The sequence below is a fragment of the Marmota monax genome, unplaced genomic scaffold (genome assembly GCF_021218885.2).
Source record: "Marmota monax isolate L192 unplaced genomic scaffold, Marmota_monax_Labrador192_F-V1.1 WCK01_AAM20220418_F8-fsc00182, whole genome shotgun sequence".
Lineage (NCBI taxonomy): Eukaryota > Metazoa > Chordata > Mammalia > Rodentia > Sciuridae > Marmota > Marmota monax.
This window is the reverse complement of record NW_026693043.1, coordinates 3,023,800-3,049,008: the sequence shown is the minus strand read 5'-3', so window position 1 is coordinate 3,049,008 and position 25,209 is coordinate 3,023,800. Positions and strand designations below refer to the sequence as shown.

General features: G+C 41.6%; 1 protein-coding gene across 1 annotated transcript; it reads left to right on the top strand.

Annotated features, from left to right (window-relative positions):
- The first annotated feature begins 264 nt into the window (after positions 1-264).
- Ndp (norrin cystine knot growth factor NDP) lies at positions 265-25,209 on the top strand. The gene is made up of 3 exons (XM_046453861.2): positions 265-550; positions 15,724-16,104; positions 23,990-25,209. Exons 2-3 carry the CDS (start codon positions 15,931-15,933, stop codon positions 24,215-24,217), a joined length of 402 nt encoding a protein of 133 aa, XP_046309817.1. The 5' UTR covers positions 265-550; positions 15,724-15,930; the 3' UTR covers positions 24,218-25,209.

Sequence of the window (25,209 nt, the reverse complement as noted above, 5' to 3'; positions counted from 1 at the left end):
TGTGTCTCTATTGTGGACTGCACATCTTTATGACAGCCACATGCTTGCAAAAGAATTAAAGTCAGAGTATTCATTCAGCCTTGTATTATTTTCAGAATACAAAGGGGGGGGGAGAAAGAAAAGAAAAAAGAAAGAAAAGAAAACTTCCTTGTTCTTCTACGCTGTTCCCATGGTAAGATGCTCCGTGGAAAGGAGCCTAGCGGTGGGCAGCGGCTGTGAGTCCCGATAACGAGCGCCTCACATTTCCGTGCCATTCCCATTTGCTAGTGCGCTGCTGCGGCCGCAAGCCTGATTGATATATGCCTGCAATGGCACTTTTCCATTTGACATTCTCTCTCACTCTCTCTCTCTCCCTCTCTCTCTCCCTCTCTCTCCCTCTCTCTCTCTCCCTGTGTCGCTTAAACAACAGTCCTAACTTTTGTGTGTTGCAAATATAAAAGGCAAGCCATGTGACAGAGGGACAGAAGAACAAAAGCATTTGGAAGTAACAGGACCTCTTTCTAGCTCTCAGAAAAGTCTGAGAAGAAAGGAGCCCTGCGTTTCCCCCAAGGTAAGCAGGAAAACAAGCGCTGACGGCTTGCCTAGGAAATTACTTCTTTCCAAACCGAGCATTTCATCCTCCTCTCAGACAAAGAGACAACCTTTAAATACCACTGAAATTTGCATTACTTTCATTTGCATTAATTTGTAGCTTGCTAGCCTTGTGTTTTTCAAATGAACGGGTCTTTGAAGTCTGTGACAGAGCAGGGAGCCTCCCAAAGAAGCTCGATAATATTTTTTTTATTTTTTTGGTTTGACTTAGATTTTCTTTCCAAACTCTCTGCGTAGTTAGATGTAACTTTGTAATGGTTCTTATATTTGACCCTGAAAAGGGGACAGAGAAGCAGCAACTTGCTGACATGGATTCCTGGAGCCCAGTATCTTCCCCACCGCCCTCATCCCTCTTACAATGGGGGCACTATTAACGCAGGCTTCCCCTGCGAGGTAAAACGCGCACTGTTTACTTTTATTACTACTTCTGCGTGCTGCTGATCTCCTGCCAGGGCTGTGCCGGAGTGCTCAGAATGACTTCAAACAATAGGCAACATTTATTTCTAGCTTTTGGTGTCATGCTTTGCAGGAATCCTGCTCCTTTGCATTCTTCTCTCAACGCGCGCGGGACTCCGCATCCATAGATGCATTCGGGAGCCCCGGGGAGAGATGAGGATGGGTTTGCTGTATGATTTTGATTGGGCAAAATGTCCAAGGAAATGCATGCTGTTTGCCTTGGCCTTATTGCAAGGGGCTATTTTTAGTAGTCAGCTTGTCCCTGCAGCATGATGAACGCTACACTGTCCAAAGAGTGATGGGGAAAGGATGCTCCCACCAGCACAGGGACCAGGACCTGAAGGAAAGACTCCTAAAGACACCTGAGGAATATTCGGAGGATCCTTCCAATCTCCCGAATACAAATTCTCTCTTTAAATGAACAATTGAGCTGTGGGAGGCCTGGGCATAACTCTTTCTTGGGGGACGGGAAGTTTGATTGTGTACAGAATGTTAATGACTCAGAACGCACAGTAACTGAGGCTCATTGTAATGGACAAATCCAGATAACCCTCCACAAAAGAGACAGCCTCCCATCTCTACTGAGATTCAGGTGCGGCAAAGGAAGTTATTTGGCAAGATGAGAGTCCCTCCTACTTTCTTTGTAACTGTCATTGCTAAAAGCCTTGGCTACTACAAAGCATGCCTCTTTTCATTTGTGATATTAGTGCATTTTAATTACAAGGAACTAGCACGGGCAAATTGCTTCAACACATAACATTAAATACCAGATGCATTTGAAAGCATAGAGATACCTAAAATGCAGTTTTGGCTATGGGGGTCAACTGAATACAGTGGGGACTGCAGAATGCTTCTCAATTGAGCTTTTAGACTAGATACAAATATCTTGCTCATTTTTTTTTCTCACCAGTCTTGCTTCTGAAAGTGAACTTCAGAATCCTATCAACTGATTTTCTTTGCAATGCGGGGACACAATTTATGGGGAACTTTTCTGATTTTCTTTAATAACTAGCCTAACAAGCATTGTTGAACGAAAAATCTGACTTTTAGATGAGTTAATTTACAACTTTGGGATATTCACTACTCAAGAAAGCCTGTAAGAAACATACTATGGATTGTATTGCTATAAAATTTGACGGTGATTTTCTTAAAAGTACCGCTGTTAGCAAAGCATTTAGCTGACTCAAAACAATTTTCTTAAACTATTATTCAGATCATTACATGAGAGTTTTGAACACACAATGCAATGTATTATATCATTTATTTTAAAATACATTTGTTTCAGGTAGGGGAGAACTAGATGAGGTCTTATGACTGGTGACCAAGCAGCTGACACCCACAGATGGAAACGTGCCTGTGGAGTTTTCAATCTTAATTCAACATCCAATGACAGTGTCAAGGGAAAAATAAATCATTTTTCAATACCTTTAACAATTTCCAACTCATTTATTTTCCTGGGTCCTTGAAAAATGTGGTGAGTTTTTCAGAATTATAGCCACCAATGGTGGCCAGCGAGTTTCACTCTATTTTAAAAACTCACAAATCAGCTACTATCATTCTTTTTTAAAAAATTTAGTTGTCAATGGACCTTTTATAAAATTTTTATTTATTTATATGTGGTGCTGAGAATTGAATCTAGTGCTTCACTAGGCAAGAGTTCTACCACTGAGCCACAACCCCAGCCCCCAGCTACTATAATTCTTACTAGTTAATTATTTATTCAACCATTTTAAATAAATATTTATTAAGCATTTGCAATATGCCTAGCACTGTGCTAGTCTTGATGAATGAGAAGGTAAATGGGACATTGTCTTGTACCCTGACTCTCCATGCACATGCCCTTTCCAGTTAGATTTTGGTACTGAAATGGGCTTTACCAATGGGCAAACAGAGCTTGAAATTTCTGGTTATAAGGAAGCTTTAAAAATAGCTGCTGGTACCTATATTTACCTGATATGATTCTCACTTATCAATGGCCTTTTTTTCCATTTATGATTGAAGGGTTCCCTTTAAGGCTTCATCTCTAGATCAGGTGTATCTCACCTGCACAGCTAAAGTGGCCTGGATCTTACCAGCCTGAGTAGAAGAAGCCTGGAAAAAGAGCAATTTATCCTTGCTCTGCTTTCTTGAGCACCCTTTGGAAAGGACCACATGCTGTCTCTATGGTGGTGGGGGGGGATGGGTGTGAGTCACCTACTCAGCAGCTGACATCAGGGCCATTTGATGAATCATTGAATTAGAAACATGCCTGGAGAAAGATGCAGTCACTATCTCCCACCACTTACTTGTCCTACTCTCAGGATCCATGAAACCCATGACCTCTGGGCTTGGCCTAAATTCAAGAGAATTTAGTTGCCAGAAGTTGTTCGCCAAAAAACAGGTCTCTGAATCACACAGAGTGCTGCTTTCCAATGACCCAGTTTGGTGTTTTATCATGCGGTTAGGTTACTGGGGTGGGGGAGGGAACCTGAAGATAGCATCACCGGGATCTTGATTTGGTCCTTATCAGTAGATAATCCCCTGTGGTTGGATTAAAATGCCTCTGACTCCCTTGGGATGCCTGACTCACCCTAGCCAGCCCTCAGCTTCTTGGCTTCATCACCTTTGAGTCCATCCTCACCTCTTTCCATGACAGTCAGTTAATGCGACTTTGGCCTTGCAGTCCATCAGGAGCAGGGGATGGGGAGGCAGGTGGAAAGACTGAGAAGTGCTAACACCAAGCGGGGAAGTGGGGCTGTTGGAGGGTGAGTGAGCTTCAGGGCCCAAATTGCTGTGACCCGTCCTGGCTGTGATCAGCTGTCATTTCCTCTTCGTGTATGACACTGTGGAACATATTAAAATTTCTCTAGGATGGTATGTTTGGAATTCCTCTGATGCCCCACCTCACCAGCTTACCCGGACAATAAAAGCAAGGTTGTAAGCCTTTGAACAGCTGGCTGGCTATATATTTCCCCTCTTTCTTTCGCATAATCTAATTCAGAAAAGAATTCAGCTAGACTGGCAGTGCCATGTCTGGGTACTTGTTTCCTGCAAGTCCTTCCTCCACCACCTCCTCCCACTGCTCGCCCTGGAATCTTCCTGGGTGGCATGTGGCTTTTCTTTTCTTTTGCTCACCACCGCTCCTAGCCCGCCCCCTTTTCCCTTCGCCTGAGCTGCTTCCATTGTGAACTGCTCTTTGCTGGGTCTGTTTTCCAGACAGCCTGGGTCCTGTTCCATCCGGGGAGAACAGCCCATGCGGCCTCCTCATCTCCATAGTATTCCCAGGATGTCATTCTTGGCACCAGTTCTGCGGGGTTGATAGGATATGGGGGCTTTTTGTAGCCCCGAGCCTGAACCCACTTGCAGAAAGGAGCAGCCACGTGGCTCTCCGAGAGCAGGACTGGAGTGACCCGGGTTGGCAGGGATGAGCATACCATCATGGTGACCCGAACATCTCCGGCAAAGGCCCGGGGGTGGGAGTGCTATGGGAATGCCTGGATGCACTTCGGCCCACATTAAGAGAAATGTGGTTATTCTCTGTTTCAGGGGGAGAGACAAGTGATTTGGAACAAAGCTCCCGGATCCTCTGGCCCTGCCCTGCCCCCTTTCCTCATCCTTCCCACGTCCTCCCCTCCCCAAACAGAAAGGAAAGACAGGATTTTTAATTTGCCCAGCCCAGGCCTGAATGTCTTTATGAAACCCTTTTGCTGGCAGGGAAAGGGGAGAAATAGATTCTGGGTTGAGCCAACTGAAAATGCATGAGGCTTTGGGGATGGGGAAGGACCTTTCTTTCTCTTAATAACAGAACAACAGTTTGGTTGATGAGTTGCAAATGGAAGGTACTGGACTTCTCAATTAGAGATTCCCATTTAAGACCCTCCCTGTTCAGCATCCTTAAAAGATGCTGCTAATGTCCTTGGGGCCAAGAGGTATTAAGGAGCAATCTACAAGGCAGATTCCTATTCCTTTTCTTCTCCTGGGGGCTTTGGTTGTGTTTTCCGAATTAGCTAACATTCATTAAAAGACCCAAAAGGAAAACTTTAACACAGCTGAATTAAAATGAGTCTTTTCCTGTTAGCTTGACAAGATGTGTGTGTGTGTGTGTGTGTGTGTGTGTGTGTGTGTGAGAGAGAGAGAGAGAGAGAGAGAGAGAGAGAGAGAGAGAGATTGAAGAAAGAACTGACTCCCCTCTGCTGCCACTTCTTGGGTTTTAATATGAATTATTCCATACAAGTCCCTAGGCTAGAGGATCTATTTAAAGACGCCTGGCAGCATGAAGGGAGAGGGTAAAAATACAACCACTCTTTTGTCCATCAAAGGTTTTCTTTGGGAGGACATTAAGAGCATTCCTGTTTTCCTGTCTGCCCCTGCCAGTGGCAACATGCCAGTTGGTAGTACCCACTCCTCACCCATCAGATCAGCAACCATGAAGTTCTATGTTCATTTTGGGAACAAAGGGTGGGGAATCCTTCCGGAAACCCCCACATGTGTGCCGCGGGGCAGGGAGGATGGGACTGAAATGAATGCTTGCTTGGCTGTGCATGATGTACACTGCAGATTCGCACACCCACACATCTAAGGTTCTGAGGAAGATTGTGCCTTTGGCACTATTACTGAAGCCAGACTCCCTCACATCTGCAGAGCTTCCTTTTCTGTCATCTCTCTGGTAATAGCTCGCTTGGTACCATTCATGCTTGCTGTCCCTTTCATTAGAGGGTCTCCAAGCCTGATTGTTGAGCACATATTGCTTACAGTCACGCTCCCTAGACCCATTCTCAACAGTCAGAACCTAACACCCTGGATGGGGTTTACAGTCTGGAACAAACATTTTCTTGTTAGAAAGAGTGCTGACTCAGAAGATTCAAAGAATGGGTAAGTTCAGTTGGCAATACATCCCCAGTGCATATAATCAGGAATTCATCCAGTCGGGCTCCATTTCACACTCATGTCAAAATCTCGACATGAACATTGACTAGTAGCCGAGTATAAGATCTGCAGTAGAGAGCTGCCCCCCCCCCCCGCCTTTTTTTTTTCCACAAAAGCTAAGAATTCTTCAATTTGCTCTCTTCCAAGGTCTGGCTCGGTCCAAACTTTTTCTTTTAAGCTGTGATCCAACCAATTGCAATATCCTTTAAAAACGAAAGGGTAACAGGTTAAGACATTCAAGAAAGTTGATGAGTTGCCAGAAAATGCTCAGCAGTGACCTTTGTACAGTGCCACAAACTGACAATAGCCCTAACGTGGAGTCTCCCTCCATCCTTTCATCCATAGGCAATAAAAGTAAGAAGAAAGCAGGTCATGGGAGATTTAACAAAAGAGAAGGAGGAAGGATTATTTTTGATGTTCAAAATCTGCAACTGCCCTTTCAATTTTTTTTTTTTTTCAAATAGCACCAGTTTCAGAAAGGAAACTTTCCCTTCATTTCACCCACTCCCTCCCAGGAAGGGATTTGAAGTTGTCTTCTCTACCTGAAAAGGAGGCCAACTTCTCAAGTGAAAAAAAACACCCCTCATATTCAACTCTAAGTAATATATAGGTACACACATTCCCAACATGGATGTGAAGAATCAAAGAACTACAGTTCTTAATCGAAGTCCAATTTTTCTTTAAAATACAAAGAGATATTTTAGGGCTTGATACATTTCTATGATCCCCACCCCTCCCCATTAAGTTGTGGAGAATTACTCTTCTTCAGAGTAATACAATTTAAATTAAAATAAATAATAAAAATATAATAAATAATAAAATAATTAGTTTAGTTTTTTTTTTAATTTTGAGGTTCTGGATCTAAAAGCAGAATAGGATTATTACAGAGCAGCTGGCAATCAAAAGATGTAGCTGGCCAGCTAGTGCACACCTGTAATCCCAATGGCTTGGGAGTCTGAGGCAGGAGGATCACAAGTTTGAGGTTAGCCTCAGCAATTTAGCAAGGCCCTAAGCAACTTGGTGAGACCCTGTCTCAAAAATTTAGAAATTAATAAAAGAGGGCTGGGGATGTGGCTCAGTGGTTGAGTGCCTCTGAGTTAAATCCCCAGTACAAAAAAAAAATGATGTAACTGTAGTATGCATGGTTTAAGCAAAACAAAATACAAACAGAAAACCAACAGCCCAACAAAGTCAGGGTGATCAGCAATATTTTTATGTGACTTTTATGTTAGCCTTATCTCTTTTGCATAGTGTTCTGGACTGCGGATCTGGACTAAGATATGGTTAAATTCAGTATTCAAATCCCACCATCTTGCAGAAAAGGCAAATTGAATAGGGCATGGAAAGATTGAACTGCTCCTATTGTTTATGCTGTCCTAACCAAGGGCCCAGCTATTAGGTGAGATCACTACCCACCATTCCAAAATGTGGTTGCAGGTGAGGAGATTCAAAACAGCTTTGGAAACACTTTGCTAAACACTTTGAAGAAAAGCCAACACACTCATTTGGCTCCAGAGAAAAAGGGAGCCTGAACCCTTAGCTAACATTGGTCACCTCTTTTCTCTAAGGCCAGATCAAAGCCAGCAGTCCAGTGGCAGAGCAAGTGTGGAGTTATTTCATCAAAATGGTCCCCAGAATACCTGGCCATCTTTTCTTTTCCACAGGAAAGGTGTATCTTCATGCATTTTGGCAGGACTGAGTCCTCTGGGTTGAATATCTCAGAGCTCTTCTGATTTATTTACAAAAAGTCTTATGCAAGGTGATCAGTAGATAGTGTTTCATTCCTCATGTGAGACCATCCCCAGCCCCGGCTTCCTGGGAGGGAGTGGGTAAAATGAAGGGAACTTTCCCTTTTGGAAATTGTACCATTTTTTTTTAAATTGTAAAAGCAGTGGCAGATTTGGGACTTCAAAAATAATCTTTTTTTCCTTCTCTGTTGTTACTGCTGTGGCTTCCATTCTCCCTATTTTTATTTCATATGGTTGAAAGGATGGAAGGGGACTCTGTGTTTAGAGCTACTGGTGATTTGTGGCACCATAGAAAGGCCACCCCTGAGTATTTTCTGACAGCTCATCACCATATCAGTCACAGCTTATAGTCAGGTGGCTAGATTACATAAATAATCTAAATCCCAGGAGGAAAAGACTTCAACAGAAAAGTACTTCCTGACACTGGGGTAATCAGACCTGGTCATTTCCAATTCATGCAGGGTATATACTCTAAAAGTCTCAATTAGTTATGTTGCCTGTTAAGAATGTAGAATGAGTCTTTCTATAGAAAAAAATAGAAGCTCACAGATGCCTTGTAGAAGAATCAAGAGCCATATCCAATAGTCAATTGTTTTAGATCCCAGTCCCAGCCCAGGGATTCAGGAAATTTCTTCCCTTAGCACAGAGAAGGAATGTTCTGTGCTACTTTACCAAGCAGAGTACCTCGCTCCTAACCACTGGGACCTTCTTAAGGTATCTGCAGAAAAGATAAACCCTCCTGACCAATTTTATTCTCCCATCTTGAACTAGAGCATCACATATGGCCCTGCTAGAGCCTAAGGATCTGAGGCTAAAGTTCAGTTTAGGAACAATGATCACTCATAAGAAAAGCACATTCAGGTTAAACTCATCCTATATCATGATCATTATCAACGAAGGAAGTTTAATTCTAGCATGATTGATTACTTTTAACCCCCTGTCCTCCCCATTTACACTTTGGGGGAGAATGGAGAGAAATGCCTCAAATTTTAAGGTAGCTTTAAGGAAAATAAAAACAGATTAAATATCATAACTAAGTGCATCCTATTATTAACAGGATATGGTTAATTTATAAACTACATTTAGTACATCACAAATCCTGAATCAATTGGTTATTAAAGCCTATTTTTATTTCAGGCTACCCATAGGACCTCGTCAAGGGGCAAATTTTTATAGTTAGCCTTCAGTGTTGGCTCAGGCAACATACTGGAAGTTGTTTAGACCCTTCAGTAGTTATTAACTTCTTGAGTAAGAAAGGAAGTATTGCTGTAAGATTGCTTTTGGGGACTATGCAGCCTCAGAGCACTACTGTAACTCTGAGAAGCTTGGGTAGATTTAGAGATGGTTAGACATGCATAGAGCTGTAAAGCCTCTAAACCAATCCATTCATTTTGTAGGTAAGGAAGACAAATGACTTGTTCAAGATCACACAGCCAAAGATGGGAGGGCAGGACTCAGAGCTCCAGGACCTTCAGTTGAGCCTTCCTTTCATTCAATTGGGCAATAGTTAAATGCTCTGTAGGTTTTTGAATGCAGTGCAATTATTATTCAATATTTCTGAGGAATGAGTGTAAAATACTGGGACTTAGCACTTTAACAACTAGCACTGTGTATGGGAGAGAAACAGGAAGATGCAGGTAAATGGGAGTTTGGATAACAACAGAGAGCTTCCTTTGGATTTCCTGACAGTGTCTGAAAGCCAGGATTTTAGGTTTGGTCAGGCTCAAGGTCAAGTCCTCCCACTGCATCCCTCCCCAGACAGTGAAACTATTCAAGTCAAGGACACACACACAGGTGGGGCCACTTGATTGTTGGCTCAGTCCCTCCAAATTATTTCTTTTCCCAGAACTTTGTTTGAGTACCCTTATCTTCCCCAGGATTGTGATTTATTGCCTCTGGCTATATTCCTCCTTTTCTTTTGCTTTTCCCATCTCTGTTCTTCCTCCATCACCCTCCCACCCCATCCCCCACCCCCACTGCTGAGCTTGGCCACAGCTGGCTAGTCAAGCAGGTTGGGAGAAGGCAGAGCCCAATCACAGACTGGAGGTCTATTGTTTAATCACAAGGGTGTTTTCTTCTCTTTCCTGAGGTAGCATCATGGGGGCAGCCATTTCCTCCCACTGTAGAATCCATGCAGTGCAATGAAAAGGGCAGGAGCTGCTCTCTCCCCAATGACCTTGTGGCTGCCCATCCTTGGAGATCCCTGGGGTTGGTAGGCTGGGGGCCTGGAAGCTTTTCCAGTCAGAACACTGCCTCTGGGTCAGCCTAGGATTGACTTCTTGGCTGCCACTCATGTGCTGTCAAATAGAAATAATATTAAAAACCATTCATTGAGCACACGGGATGCTTTATAAAATCCAAAATGCTGTTTACAGTTTATAAATTAAGTGCCTTGGGAAGAAGCATCTGACTTGTTCTCCAAGGCATCTAGTTGACTAGATCCCATTGGAATTCTTTGGGTTCCTGGGAAGGGGCTACTTAGCACTTCACACTCTCTGAATTAGACCTAGAGTTTCTTGCTTTTCCAATTGTTGTATGAAGTGTTAGCTAGTGGCAAGATTTCTTTCACAGTTACACATCTTTGATTTTTTTTTTTTGGCAGTTTCTTTGAGAGAGGCTCTGGGTTCTGCAATCTTTATCTTATTCATGCTCGTACCATGATTTTAAAAAATTACAGTAAATAACAAATAATTCTGTCTGATTCATGGGCTCCATTCCAAAGTTGTTATATTTTATCTGCTTTTCTTGATCCTTTTAGAAATGATGCAATGCATGTCAATATGAATTAGAAGTAAAAGATATGAATTAGATATCAATGTATCCCAAAAAATTACCCAGGAAAACACAGGCCAATATTCTGCTTGTAGCTGCAGTGAGCTAGAAGAAGGATTTAGGATAGGACCTATTCTTTCCCCCTGACCCCTGATCTTTTTCTAATTTTTAAAAAATTTATTTATATGTGGTGCTGAGGATCGAACCCAGTTTCTCACACATGCTAGGCAAGTCCTCTACCACTGAGCTATAATCCCAGTCCTCTAAATTTTTATTTATTTATTTATTGTTATTTTTTTTGTTGATCCTAGGGTTGCTACCACTGAGCTACATCCTCAGTGCTACCACTGAGCTACATCCCCTCTTTTTTTTTTGATACCAGCTATTGAACCCAGGGGTACTTTACCACTGAGACACATCCCCAACCCCGTTTTGTATTTTATTTAGAGACAGGGTCTCAGTGAGTTGCTTAGGGCCTCACTAAATTGCTGAGGCTGGCTTTGAACTCGTGATCCTCCTGCCTCAGCTTCCCAAGCTGCTGGGATTATAGGCGTGTACCATCCTGCCCCAGCACCAGCCCTTTTGTATTTTTTTAAAATTTGAGGCAAGTCTCACTAAGTTACTGAGGCTGGTCTTGAACTTATGATCCTCCTGCCTCAGTCTCCTGAGTAGCTGGAATTATAGGTGTGCACCACAGCGTCTGGCTTTTTTTTTTTTTTTGGTGCTGGGGATTGAACCCAGGGCTTTGGCATGTGCTACACCACCAGACCCCCTGACCTTTGTCTCTTAGAGCAAAAGGAGACACTTAATAAGTGCTCAATGAATATGTGTTAAATAAATATTTGTTGAAAGAAGTCACAGAAGGGAACACCTGCTTATGTTAATAGTGAAAACAGCCCAGGGAAAAATTTGGATACTGAAGCACCACCCTCCTTTGCCTGGCAAGCAGGACAAGAATAAGGCCATTCTTGGCACATGCCACTTGTCTTAGCCTGTTGCTGGAATCACTTGTGTGAAACCAGTACTTACTCTCTGCCAGGCAGAAGGTCAGCCCAAGAGTGAGCTGATCTGTGGGCACAACACCATCTCTCACCCAGGAGGCTGTGATATTATTTCGCTGAGGATGACAGGTGGGGGAATCTGGGCACCAGTTGTTCTTTTCCACTGGTATTGTTTGGAGGGTAGCTCCAAAGTCGGGCACGCCAGCCTACGTGCCTCTCCTGCCGGCAGAGGCTCCACATTGGAGCTATTAGAATGCGGGCTCTGTACATAGGCCAAGTCCATGTCTCAGAGACCATACCCAGAGCACAGAGCAGCCACAAGGCTCCTAAGTGCAGAAAAAGAGTTGTTTTCCCATTCAATCCACTATTGGCCAGGCCAAGGTTCTAAGTCTTGATTGGCAGCATTTGATTTGGGGGCACATGGCTTTAAAGGAAAAGTAATTTAGTTTTGAGAAAATGATAGACTCTTCTACAAGGCAGAGAAACCCCTAGGCTGTCAGAAAGTGAAGATTCCAGTGGTGTGATTTTCCCCTTTGTGAGCTCTCCTCTGCCTCTGCCCTCTTCACATTCTTGCCCAGGCACTCCCTCACCAACCCAATGTCAAGACAAGTTGACTTAACAGTGCCCTTTTCTTGAACTTTATCTTAATTTCTTCTTCAACACAACCGTGTTGGTTCATTCAATTTGAACGTTTAAGTGAAAAAAACAAACAAACAAACAAAAAAAAAAACAGTGTTATGCTGTGAAAATCTTATCTTACTTTGTATTTTGAGAGCGGCTCTGTGGACTCTGTGGTATATTCACATTGCGTGCATTCTTATTTCTGCATTTAATATAAAAACTGAACAAAAGTTTCACGCTTTGTGGGTGTACTAAAATGAAAAATCTGTCAATACTAGGAATCAAGCAACATTTCCTGCTACTCTTTTATTCTTTATTACTCATCCTGATTTGTCTTACCACCTGTAAAAAGAAAACCAGTTAATAAGGTGACATTGCCTGTAGCATTAACTATCCCTTTATTGGTATAAACTTCATAATATTTGCTTGCTAAAGTGTTTTGTTCACTTCAGAAAAAAAAAAAATAACTGTGCTTGCAATTCAAGTAGTTGCTACTAGGTGGCAGTAGTATACAAGAACTAAATTAAATTGAATAAATGAGACTAGTCTATCTTCCCATATTTATAAGAAGTAAAATATAATATTGTCAAAACACTCAAACTAGCATAAACATTAAACATTTATCAACTGAGTTACCAGTTTTAGACTGAGTTTTTAACAGAGAGAACATTCCTTTTTAAAAGAAATTTTGAATAGGGAATACATTTATAAGTTCTAAAACCTAAAAATACAAAAAGCTATAGAGTGACAAGTTTTTCTCCCATGCCTGTCCCTTAATTCTCACAGGTAATTAATTTTATTAGTTTCTTGGGTATCCTTTTAGAGTTTCTCTATGTAAATACAGTTATATATTCTTATCCCACTTGATTTTAACACAAAGCAGTACATAGAGTTTCTGCATCCTTCTTTGTGGAGTTGCCTAGTATTACATTGTATGAATATTACATAATTAACATGTCTATTAATGAATATTTTATGCTGTTTCCAATTTTATGCTGTTGCAACCATATATTTGTTGATTTCACATGTCGTATAATTCATAGAAATGGACTTGCTGGGTCTAAATTATATACTTTGCATTTCAAAAAGATATTGCCAAATTGGCCTCTACAGAGTTTGTGCCAGTTTATACTGTACTGTCTCCAAAATGGGCCTGTTTTCATATAGCTTGCCAATAGGGTGCAAGACCAGACTTTGGAATCTTTGTAAATCTGATTGGTTGAACAGAGTATTTCCAAATACTTAAATTTTCATTTCTCCTAAATGCGTGGCAGTGTTTAAGGGCCCTTTATGTTTCCTTTCCTGTGGAGAGAATGGAAATGCCAACAAACACAGCCATTCATACACATATATAGAGATTTGTTAATGGTGTTGTTGCTTGGCTTTGCCATCATGCTGTATGTGTTTTTCTTTAATTTGCTCTAAATTGCCACCACTTCATAGCTATGGGTTCATAGCTCATTTCATATGCTTATTTCGTACCTTCTAGCCATGGCTCTGAAGAGAAGTTGCTGGCAAATGGGGAGGGAGGGCCAAGGCTGGAATGTCTGCTTTTCCCTTCATCCTTTTGCCACTGATTCCCAGGGGAAATATCCCTAGACTGGAGTGGTGAAAGGAGAAATCGAATCAATTCTCTTTCTGAGACTAATTAAGGCTTCAAAGAGACAGAAAACCACTTGGGATAATTTAGTCATATTGAAACTCAGGAAATAGTAATAATATTGCATCCTCTGAACATGGACCCCAAGAAAGTTCTGGCTTTTTGAGCTGAAGTCTTGGTGAGTTTCAGGGTCATGTATATAGGAAAACCTAGCCCAGCCAGCTGTTAAGAAAACAACAACAAAAAATGCTCCTTAAAATTTGTTACTTACACATATTAATTGTATATATTAATGAGATTCAGTGTGATATTTCATACATTCATACAGTGTGTACTGATCAAATTCAATCGCCCTTCCAAAAAAAAAAATGCTCTTCTGTGTCCTTGGCTGATTTGCAACTTTGGACACAGGTTTGCTCCATTTTTAATGAAATGTTACCATTAGTATGCACATAAAGAAAAGGGAAGCAAGCTTATATGAAAATGGGGTCTCCTCATACCTTCTGCATATGTAAATGGTGGTAGTTGAACCCATAGCTATGAAGAGGTGGCAATTTAGAGCAGAAGGGGACAATAGATGCCATCTCTGTCAATTCCCCTACACTACAGATGAGGAAATGGGCTGGGAGAGTTGAAGTCAGCTATACAATATGCCCAGCAGTTGCAATGATTCGAGTCTTGGTGGGTTTCCTTCTTAGTGGTTGCTGCCTTTTCTACAGAACTTCTTTGAAACGCATGTACTCAGACTTTGCCATTGTGGGGTTGTGCTGCCCTGAAGCAGCCCTATCTCACACACCTTTTCCCACTTAAGATTCTGTGCTCCATAGTTGCAAGACAGATAATTGCAGTAAGGTGGTTCTGAGGTCACTTTATTAGGGCAAAACGAATTGGCTTATACCCACTTGAATTTCCCATCTTGATCATGTCAATACTTTCCTCTGTTTATTCAGACCAGCCATGAGTAGGTAGGAAATTAAAATAAAAAGTTGTACTATGAACAGGACAATTGAAGTTTGATCTGAAATACCTTTGAGAAGTTTTTCTGAAGCTTTGGTTTGGGTTGTAGTATTAGCACCACCCCCCCAATCCAATTTTCATAAATGTTTGCAAATATTTTTGGTACTTTCTGTCTTCTGGTGTAATAAAAAGCATCAGTGTGGGCCATGTAGGGGGGTGTTGTGAGGTGATTTGGAGAGCTTTGTGGACCCCAGTACTTTGACCAAAAGCTATGGTTAAAAGAACAAAGAAAATTTCAGGAAAATTGGTATACCATAATCCCACTTTAATGCTAAGTCTCTGCTCCGATGACCACCTTCCTTTTCAAATTACACCATGGGCTCAAGCTACAAAGGCTCTGCAGAAATGTGTGACTCTGTTGGGAAATACACATGTGTTGCCTTAGCCACACTGGAGGCCATTGAGCATAATGTGTATTTCAGATGTAGTTTGCCAGTGACGCTGGGTGGCATGGGGCTTAGAGCAAAAACAGGATGAGCCTGGAGCACAGAAATGGAAAATTAGGTGGGTGGGTGGGTATGGACTTGGAAATGGAAAACATGCTCCCAAGGGACATGGCCCACGTTCATTAGTGCTGACCTACCTCCCCTCCAGCCCCGTAAGCTGATGTTGATACCAAAGCTTCCTGGGGAACTGCCTAGACCCTCCCACTCCTGCCAATGAAAAATAAAGATGAGAATGTCCAATTTAGTTATCCTGTGGACAGAACCACATATTTAATCTTTATTATGAGTTCAAATTATTCTTGCCCCTAGAAACATGGACTCTAGCAATTCAAGTCAACATGTACTTCCATTAAACCATCATGCCCACCTCCAAATAGTTATAAATATGTAGCATAAGCACTGGGGGAAGGAAGTGGAAGGAATGACAGTTTATGCTAATAACACTCTAGAAACCAATATTCTCCACCCAAAATGGCATGGAAAAAATTCTGCCTAATACCTCCTAGGTTCCATTAATATTTCTGGGTAAATATTTCTGGGGAAAATAATACCTATTTTCATTCCAGCTGTGCAGCAGATACTATGATGATGGATTCCAAGTGCAAAGAGTAAGACAAAACTCCGGCATACAAAGGACAATGACAACCATAAAGCTTCAGCCAGATCCTGCCCTTGCCTTGAAAGGAACTGGATCCTAGGACGCGAAGGCATTGCCAATTTTTTGTCCTCTGCCTCCCTCTGCTGTTCTTCTGGAGAAGTTTTCCCTCACAACAATGAGAAATCATGTTCTAGCTGCATCTTTTTCTATGCTCTCCCTGCTGGCGATAATGGGAGATACAGACAGCAAGACAGACAGCTCATTCATGATGGATTCAGACCCTCGACGCTGTATGAGGCACCACTATGTTGATTCTATCAGTCACCCATTGTACAAGTGTAGCTCAAAGGTAAGATCAATGTCTCTGGGAATATAGCACCATGCTCCCCAAAAAAGAAAGAAAGAAAGAAACCCCCAAAAAGGGAAGCCATATTTCTTTGTCAGGGGATGGAGAACTAGAGTCATAGTCCAAACCTAGGGCTTGTGGGAGGATTCTTTTTGAAGATTTTCCATGATGCATTGCACTTTTATCAGCCCAATCAAGCAGGGGTACACCATGGATGGTTGTCTTTGTCCCTGCCTGTGAAATTCATGAGCAATAGTGTCCTTGTTCAAGAAAGGAAAATGGATCCTGCAAATTATTGTAACTCCTTCTACCTCTGATAAAGAGAAAGGGGATGCAACATATGGCTGAATAGTAGAACATATTTCTCGGAGGGCTCTTCAGGGAGTTTCCTGGTAAAATAGTAACTGTCTCTGTGGTCTGAGCCTTTTTCTCCATGTGCCATGTTGATGTTAAAATTATTTCAAAAGATAATATGGTGATTTCATAGTTGATCATTTTATATTGGTTATCCAAATCATTCTTGTTTGGAGTAGGTGGCATGTTTTTCGCAGAGGCAACTGCCTCAGTGTTGAGACAAGGTGTGAGAAGGAAGATCATGCTTAAAAGACCACCAAGAATGGCCAGCCACATGGGCCACCCAGAAGGCAGGCACACTGGAGGGTGGAATGGACTCCAAATGAGAGTTCTCATGACTGTCACTGCCCCCAGTCACATGAATGAAATTTGTCCACACTTGGTAAATAAGAATTTGTTTAGCCCAACCCCAGAGATTTTCAGTTAGTCCTGAGACTAAAACCACTTAAGCATTCTCATATGGCAAGTATTTTTTAAATTGAAAGTATAATTAAGAATTTTTTTATAATATCAACCAGGAGAATTGAGACCATATAAGTCAATCTCTCCACCCTCTATTTAAAAACATCATGACTTCAGTCTGCTTTTAAATTTTCCATAACTTCCATGATTATAGCCCAATGAAGATGATTTGTTTTAGTTTTGGGGGATCAAAATTTGACTTAAATCACTTTAACCATTATATTAATAAGACCTATGACTGTGGAGGAAAATAAAAATTTTCCATTTAAGAAAAATGTCCTGGCTCTTATTTGTACTAAAACTAAAAAAAAAAAAAAATGTAGTCAATAGACAAATGTAAATTTCTGCAAGGCTAAAATCCCTTCTTAGGAAAAGGAAACTAGGGACTGGGGGTGGAGCTTAGTTCTAGTGTGAAGCCCTGGATTAGATCCCCAGCACAGCACAAAACAAACAACAACAAAAGGGAAACAAAATGAGGAGAAAAAATACAAGAAGTATTTTTACAACTATGATTGCTTAGAAATTGCAGGCCCAAGTAAGGATGACTAGAGTAATTGTTTGTTTCTCTTCTCTTTCCCATTCAGAAGCACATAGCACTAATATTTAGTATTGCTTATTCCACAGATGAATTCTCCATTGTTGAGTTATTCATAGTTGTGATTCTTTTAAAAAGAGAAAGGAATTAAAATTATTTCAAAGAAAGTGATATTGTAAAAGTAGGAAAGAACATAGAAAAGGGGCATCTGTAAAATCTCATAGAAGGGCTGGGGATGTGGCTCAGGGGTAGAGTGCTTGCCTGACGTTCATGAGGCCCTGGGTTCCATCCCCAGAACTTAAAAAAAAAAAGAAATTCAAAAATAGCCTGAAAAGTCTGGAAAGATCAGGCAAAATGCTTTAGCAACTACCACACTGACCTGAAGAAGGTCACACAAGAGACATTGTTAACTCCAACTTACAGACCTGGAGCATGATTCATGGAAACAGACTTTATAGTCTACTGTTGTTCACCTTTGTTTTTTTTTTTTTTTCCCAGAATGCCACAGTAAATGACAGTGCAAAATTGTGATAATAGGAGAAATGTTTGTAATTTCATGGGAACAATCTGTTTTCAAACATCTCAAACTCTCCCAAATATAGCAATAGTTTTATGTAAATGGTGCTTATAATTATAAACCTTTCTTCGTTGGCCATAAAATATGCTTGGCAGAATATCAGCTACTCAGACCTTTTCCGGATTAGATTTTCTCTATGTATCCAGCAAGAAAATTGTTTTCATTTGGAAATATTCTATAATTCTTAACTTTTGGACTCAGGCTGATCTTCTCTCTTAATAGGTCTCATTTAATGAGATTGTTTGCCTTTAGAGACTTGGGATAAAATATTTAGCCCATGTCTAGAGAGAAGGGGCTATGGTAGGTTTTTCTTCTCTACAAATATTTTCCCTGACATCATGGCCAAGGCCATTATTTAGTAGATACTTGCCTACTGTATGATATATATATATATATATATATATATATATATATATATATATATATATATATATATATATATATATATAGCATATAGAATGTAGGAGCCACTATTTAGAAATCCAGTCCCAATTTTTGGCCTGATGGCAATGATTACTCTACCAACAATAATAATTGATATCCAGCAATTTTTCTACAAAAAATAAATAACAGTGAAAGTTTTTCTGGAAACTTCCAGTGTTCACCCTAGCCCTGAACTTGCACTTGGCCAGTCCCAGGATCCTGTTGCCCATATCCTAGCAATTCGGAAAAGGGCAGAGACAGAGTCAGATTAAAGAGATTGAACCACCAAGGAGAAGAGTATAGCCACAGTTTAGGATGTACCTAATGACTTTGTAAGTAGGGACACCTCCTTGGCTTGGGTACAAAAGGTCCTGGGAGTGGCAAGTTCATTTGTAGCCTTCTCAGGAGACCAGGTTAAATTCTCTAATTTACACACAAAAACTAAATTCTTAGTGAGTAAAGGCTGTTGAACAAACACACAGGAGGTCAGTGGTTAGGGGAAATGGGCTGCTAGAAAATGTTTAAGGGAATTGGTGCTTTGTTGTCAGAGTCCTTGTTCCCAATTCCAGCTTCATGGCTTGCCAGATAGGTGACTTTGGGAAGGCTAAGCCATTCTTTGATGCCCCAATTTCTTCCCATGCAAAATGGATTCATCTATTTGAGGGCAAGGGTATGTCCACATGTCAGCGAGAGTATTTGTAAAATGGCCAGCACAATGTCCAACATAGAATAGACATTTAATAAATGATATTATGATCTTGATGAAGAAGTTATAAACTAGACAGGTGTTTCCACTCACTTTTCTATTTCAGTCACCACTGAGATCTCAATAACTGTTGGGATCTCCTATAGCCTTAAAGGATTAGGAAAATGAACCTCATTGTGGTTTTCACTGGACAGAGTGTGGGGTAATAGAGCAAAGTGAATGTAAGCCACTAACCTGGGTGCTAAGAGGCAAGATAAAAGTAAAAGAGAAATAGATCCTGCTGTCTGACCTCCCTTATCAGGTGAGTGCAGGAAAGAGGGACTATGGGTGGTGGTGGTGGTGGTGGTGGGAGATGAGTTCTGGTCCTGAGCCAAGGAAGGGTTTCAGGAAGCCAGGTTAGGAAAGTGAGCTGGTAGGACAGGTCTGTGCAGACTGAGCTGAGTGAGAAGTGGGAGATGGTGGCCCCAAGTGAGGGCGTGGATCCAAGGCACAGTTATCTGAACTCTTAAGGGCTACAGGAATGGGAGGTGCCCAAAAGGCAGCAAGGAAGGAGAAGGTAGAGGGTTTCGGGGACAAAGTCTATGAAAATTTCCAGAGGAAAATGGACCTGGCATGCCAAGGGCTGATCCTCAGGATCTAGAGGGAGCTGTTTGGAACCCCTCAAGTTATCTCCTATTGCTACCCAGGAAGTTTATAGTATGGTAGGAGAAATGAAGGGATTCAGGAACACAACACAATTGATCACTTGAAATATGACTTGGTTTTAAAAATGGGAACATTTATACTGAATGCCTACTATATACAGGCACTGTGGGAGGTGATGGACACAAAAAGTGGAAAGAAAGAAAGGACAGGAAGAAAGTGGAAGGAAGGAAGGAAGGAAGGAAGGAAGGAAGGAAGGAAGGAAGGGAGGGAGGAAGGGAGGGAGGGAGGGAGGGAGGGAGGGAGGGAAAAGAAGGAGAGAGAAGGAAGAAAGAAAAATAAAGAGTGAGGGGAGAGATAGTTTACACTCATAATGCTTACCAAAACAAGGGAGAGAGGAACAGAAACTCATACACAGAAGAACCTGTGCACAAAGGCCTCTTAATGCCAGTGGATTCGTGACCCTAGTGATAGTATCAGATTCCAGTTGGTGTGAGCTGTGTTTCCACTGAAACTTTCAAAGCTCCCTCTACCCCATGCTGATTTGTTCTCTGGTTGCTATTTTGTTGGTGTCCTCAGCCTGGCACAGACCCTTTGGAGGTTGAGCTGGGTCCCTGGAGATTAGCTAAAAGGTCATTTATTGAGGCTGCTGGTGAAGGAAAGAATGGGAGAAGAGTCATGGGTGAATCTTATTCCCCAGGGGAAAAGGGGTACCCTATAAATAGGGGTACACAGTGTTCACTGGTGAGGAAAAAAAGACAAAATATGTTTCCTACTCAGTTGGGTAAAATAGCCCAAATGTTGGTTTAATGTGGGACAAATGGATCTTTATTCTGATGCTAATGGGGACTCCTAGTCACTTAGAGCTTGGAAGATTTAGCTCTGCTTAAACTTGGGGATGATAATGCTTGTCCCATGAAGCCCATAGGCAAAAAATTAGGAGGCTGGGTGTGGCTCAGTGGTAGATCACTTGCTAGCATGCCTGAGGCCCTGGGTTCCATCCCCAGGAAGGAAAATAAGAGAAAAAGAAAGAAAGGAAGGAAGGAAGGGGTAGGGAGGGAAGGAGATGGAGAGAGAGAGGAAGGGAGATAGAAGGACAGAGGGAAGGAGATGCGGGGAGGAAAGGAAAGGAAGAACAAAAGAAAAAGAAAGGAAGAAAAGGAGGGAGGGGAAAGTAAAGGTAAGGAAGAAAGAAAGAGGTTAGACATGGTCAGGGCTCCCAGAGGCAGGGCAGTGTAGGTTAAAGAAGAGTGTAAGGGCTGGGGATGTGGCTCAAGCGGTAGTGCGCTCGCCTGGCATGTGTGACGCCCAGGTTCGATCCTCAGCACCACATACAAACAAAGATGTTGTGTCCGCCGAAAAAAAGCTAAAAAATAAATATTAAAATATTCTCTCTCTCTCTCTCTCTCTCTCTCTCTCTCTCTCTCTCTCTCTCTCTCTCTCTTAAAAAAAAAAGAAGAGTGTAAGTCAGCTCGTGTCTTGGGAAAACCTCATATCAGGAGGCAGGTATTACAGTGGTTTAGATAGAGAGCTTGGATTCAGATAGACCTAGCTTTGATTCCAGATCTGCCTTTTTCTAGATATGTGAGTTTGGGCAAATAACTGAAATTCTCTAAAGCCTCAATTTGCTGATCTTCAATAGTATCACAGATAATTGTAGTATCTTTTTTTTAATTAGTTATTGACAGACCTTTATTTTTATTTATTAATTTTTATGCAGTGCTGAGAATCAAACCCAGTGCCTCATATATGCTAGGCAAACACCCTACCACTGAGCTACAACCCCAGTCCCCACTGTATTACCCTTTGTGTAGTATTGAGATAAGTATGTAATGTACTACTCATGTTGTAAGCACTCAATACTATTAGCTAAATGGTTGCTCCTAGTGATCCATCTAGAGAAGAGCCCTCAAACTTAAATAAGTCCAGAGTCTTGCTGTTCAAATTGTGGTTGTTGGCATAGCATTATCTCCATCAACTGGAATCTCATGAAAAATACAGAATCTCAGAATCTCTTTGAACTACTTAAGAGAAACCTCTATTTTGACAACAACTCAGATAATTCACATGCACATTGAGCCAGATGTTCATTAAGTGCTGAAACACAGATGAGGCATGACTGAGGCTAAAATGTGAGCTATCAGGAGTAAACACAGAAAGTAAATGGTTATCCTTCCCCTGCTAATTGATACCCATTTATGGATCTTATCTTCCAAACTCCTGCCTTGTCCCTCATCACACACACAATAGATAGATTTCCATCTATTTTGAACTGAGATCTATATACTAAGATATCCTAGAGACAGTGTGTGTGTGTGTGTGTGTGTGTGTGTTGAGAACACCAAGGGTCCAATAATTGTTTCATGATGATGTTGTGTCACATGAAGCCTATAAGAAAAAGGAGGGGGCATTTGAATTTGGCTAAAGAGGATAGATAGATGGGCTTTCCTTAGGCTGAGCCAGGCAGCAAGGACATTCCTGGGAGAGGCAAGACAAGAGCAAAGGCCAGAGGCAGGAGAATTTGGGGCAGTTCCATGGACTCCTAAGTAATTAAGCTTGATGCAGCAGGGACAGCTGTCAGTAGGACTGAAACAGATACTTGACACCCGGGTCATGGAGGGCCTTGACTCCTGTTCAAGATTTTGAACTTGTTTTGAAGGTTAGGGGCAGCTACCCTGAAGGTGTTTATTGTATATGGTTGGGCATTCTTCTTGTGCAGAAAGTCCAAGTTCTGAGGAAGAAGGGCCAGGTCCATTGTAGGTGGCTCCAGGTCCTTTGGTGCTGTAATTCTTGTCCTTCATAGTGGGCTGGACTTGGAGCTTGGCACATTGAAAGCTTTTAGTGAAATCATAATCAGGTTAGCTCATCTGTAAATGGCCCTACACTGCTAACTTGGTCATTTTAGTATGGGCATCTAATGGCCTGATCTGTTAGGTCTATGTTTGGCTCATGTGTGTCTATACCACACATTTCCTAAGTCTGTTGGCACAGGATCACTGTATCCACCCAAAACTGGATCTCTAAAGACTCCATTTGGGGAAGGGACTTTTTTTCCCCCTGATGCTAAGGATCAAACCTAGGGCCTTGCTCCTGCTAGGTAAGAATACTGACACTGAGCTAGATCCCCAACCTCAGGGAGGTGACTTTGAATAACTGCTTAATCTCCCTAAGATGATCTACATTAGAGATCAACAAATTTAACACTGCTCCAAGGTGAAATGCAAAACAGACATGGGGAGAAGGAGCCAGAAAAGATCTTAGATATCTCTTTCCTCTCTCCCCTTCTCTAATTAGAGAAATGGGGGTAGACACTAGGGACTGGCCCATATACTATAGACCTATGACATAATCTCCCAAAACCTGTTTTAGATCATGTTTATTTTGCCTATCAGTATGAAAAAGAAAGCATAATAGAATTAAAAACTTTAATAAAATCCAAACAGATTACAGCTGCCATTTTCTATCTGCCTATATGATCTTTCAGAAAAAATAAATCAGTTGCTCTAATCCAACTTATTCTTTCCCAAGCCCTACTTTTTCTTCTTCTTCTTCTACTATCTCATATTTCCTTTGTAGTTGCTAAGTGATTGTTCAATTTACCCCCAGCATCTTCTCAGATAATGATATTAATGATCTATAATTATCAGAAGTCATCTTTTCCTTCTTTTGGAAAGATAGGCTAACCATTCCTTTCTTTTAATCTTTGAGTTTTAATTATGCCCTATAGGATGATGTCAGAGGTAATAGCTGGTATCTTCAATCCCTGAAATATCCAAAACATCATAAGGTAAATGTCAAAAGGTTTCATGCATATATATGTATTCTTTGATCTTTTGTTTGAACAGTTCCACTTTTATGATCTTGCTATTGGTTCTGGAATTACAGGACAACTTGCTTGAAATTCACCAAGCAAGACTCTGCCACATAAACATGGGTGTTGACATCCGCCCCCTCCCCCCATTATTAGGGATCTAACCCAGCACCTCTGCATGCAAGTCTTCTACCATTAAGCTATGCCTCCAGCTCTGATGTGTTGATTTTGTTTTTAGAGTTTACCAGATGATTTTATTATGCAACCAGGAATGAGACCCATGGGTCTATCTAGCAGCAATTGGCAAGCAGTGTTAGGGCTTTTCAAAGGATGCTGTGGCACCTGACTGAGGGTAACCATCTCTTCTCATTTCCCCAGATGGTGCTCCTGGCCAGGTGTGAGGGGCACTGCAGCCAGGCATCACGCTCTGAGCCCTTGGTGTCCTTCAGCACTGTCCTCAAGCAGCCTTTCCGTTCTTCCTGTCACTGCTGCCGGCCCCAGACCTCGAAGCTGAAGGCTCTGCGGCTGCGCTGTTCCGGGGGCATGCGACTCACCGCCACCTACCGGTACATCCTCTCCTGTCACTGCGAGGAATGTAGCTCCTGAGACCTGCTGCGAGTGGCTGGGACAACCACAGAGGCAGTTCAAACATCCAGGAGAGGACTGGCAAGAAAAGAGTTAAGGCAAATAAAGATGCAGTCATTCCCAGGGGATTCTGCATATTCTAGTAATAAAGACTCAATGCGCTTCTTGACAGACAGCTACTCTGGGAACTTGTTTTCAGTTCTCATCTTCTTTCCCTGGTACATTTTCTTTTGGTTCCTTTTCAGATTCAGGCACTTCCCCTCTTGGCTCTAAATGCTGTTTGGGTTTCCAGCAATTCTGCATTAGTGGGAAAAAGTGGGGCCCCGTGCAAGAGTGTGTCAGGCTGTCACTGTTTGGTACATATTAGGGAAGAATTTGCTTTGGAAGGCAGGAAAGCTCAACTCTTCCTAGGACATCTTTCATTATATATTTTCTTAAATCTTGTCATTATGATCCAAGGTTGCCATGGCCACTAAAAGTTACCAATTTCAAATTCCAGACGCCAAGCATGTGGATATGTTTAGCAAGGTTTACTCACAGACAGCTAACTGACATTAAAATAACTAACAAACGGATTCTGTCATGTGATGCTGGGACTCTTGACAGCTCTAATTATTATTCAGAAGCAACTTTGGGGAGGTAAAGGTGGCATAAAAATTTGTCACTTTAAGGCTCTTGCGGATAAATTATGATAAAATTTTGTAAGGGAGCAAACTTTTTAAAGACTTGCACAGATATGGATCCTGCACTGACTTTGGAAAAGGCATATATGTACTAGTGGCATGGAGAAGGCACTGTACTCATGCATGCAAATTAGACAACCAAGTCTGAATCTATTTGTGGGTGTGCTATAGCTTTAACCATGTTGCGGGCATCATTCTTTAACGTCCACTTGTCCATGTGAGACTGGTTGCCATAATGGTGGCCTGGCTCATCTTCTGAACATTTGGTTTGAATATATTTTGGTCATTGAGGCTCAAATTTTGAGTTATCCCCATGTTTTGAAATAAAAA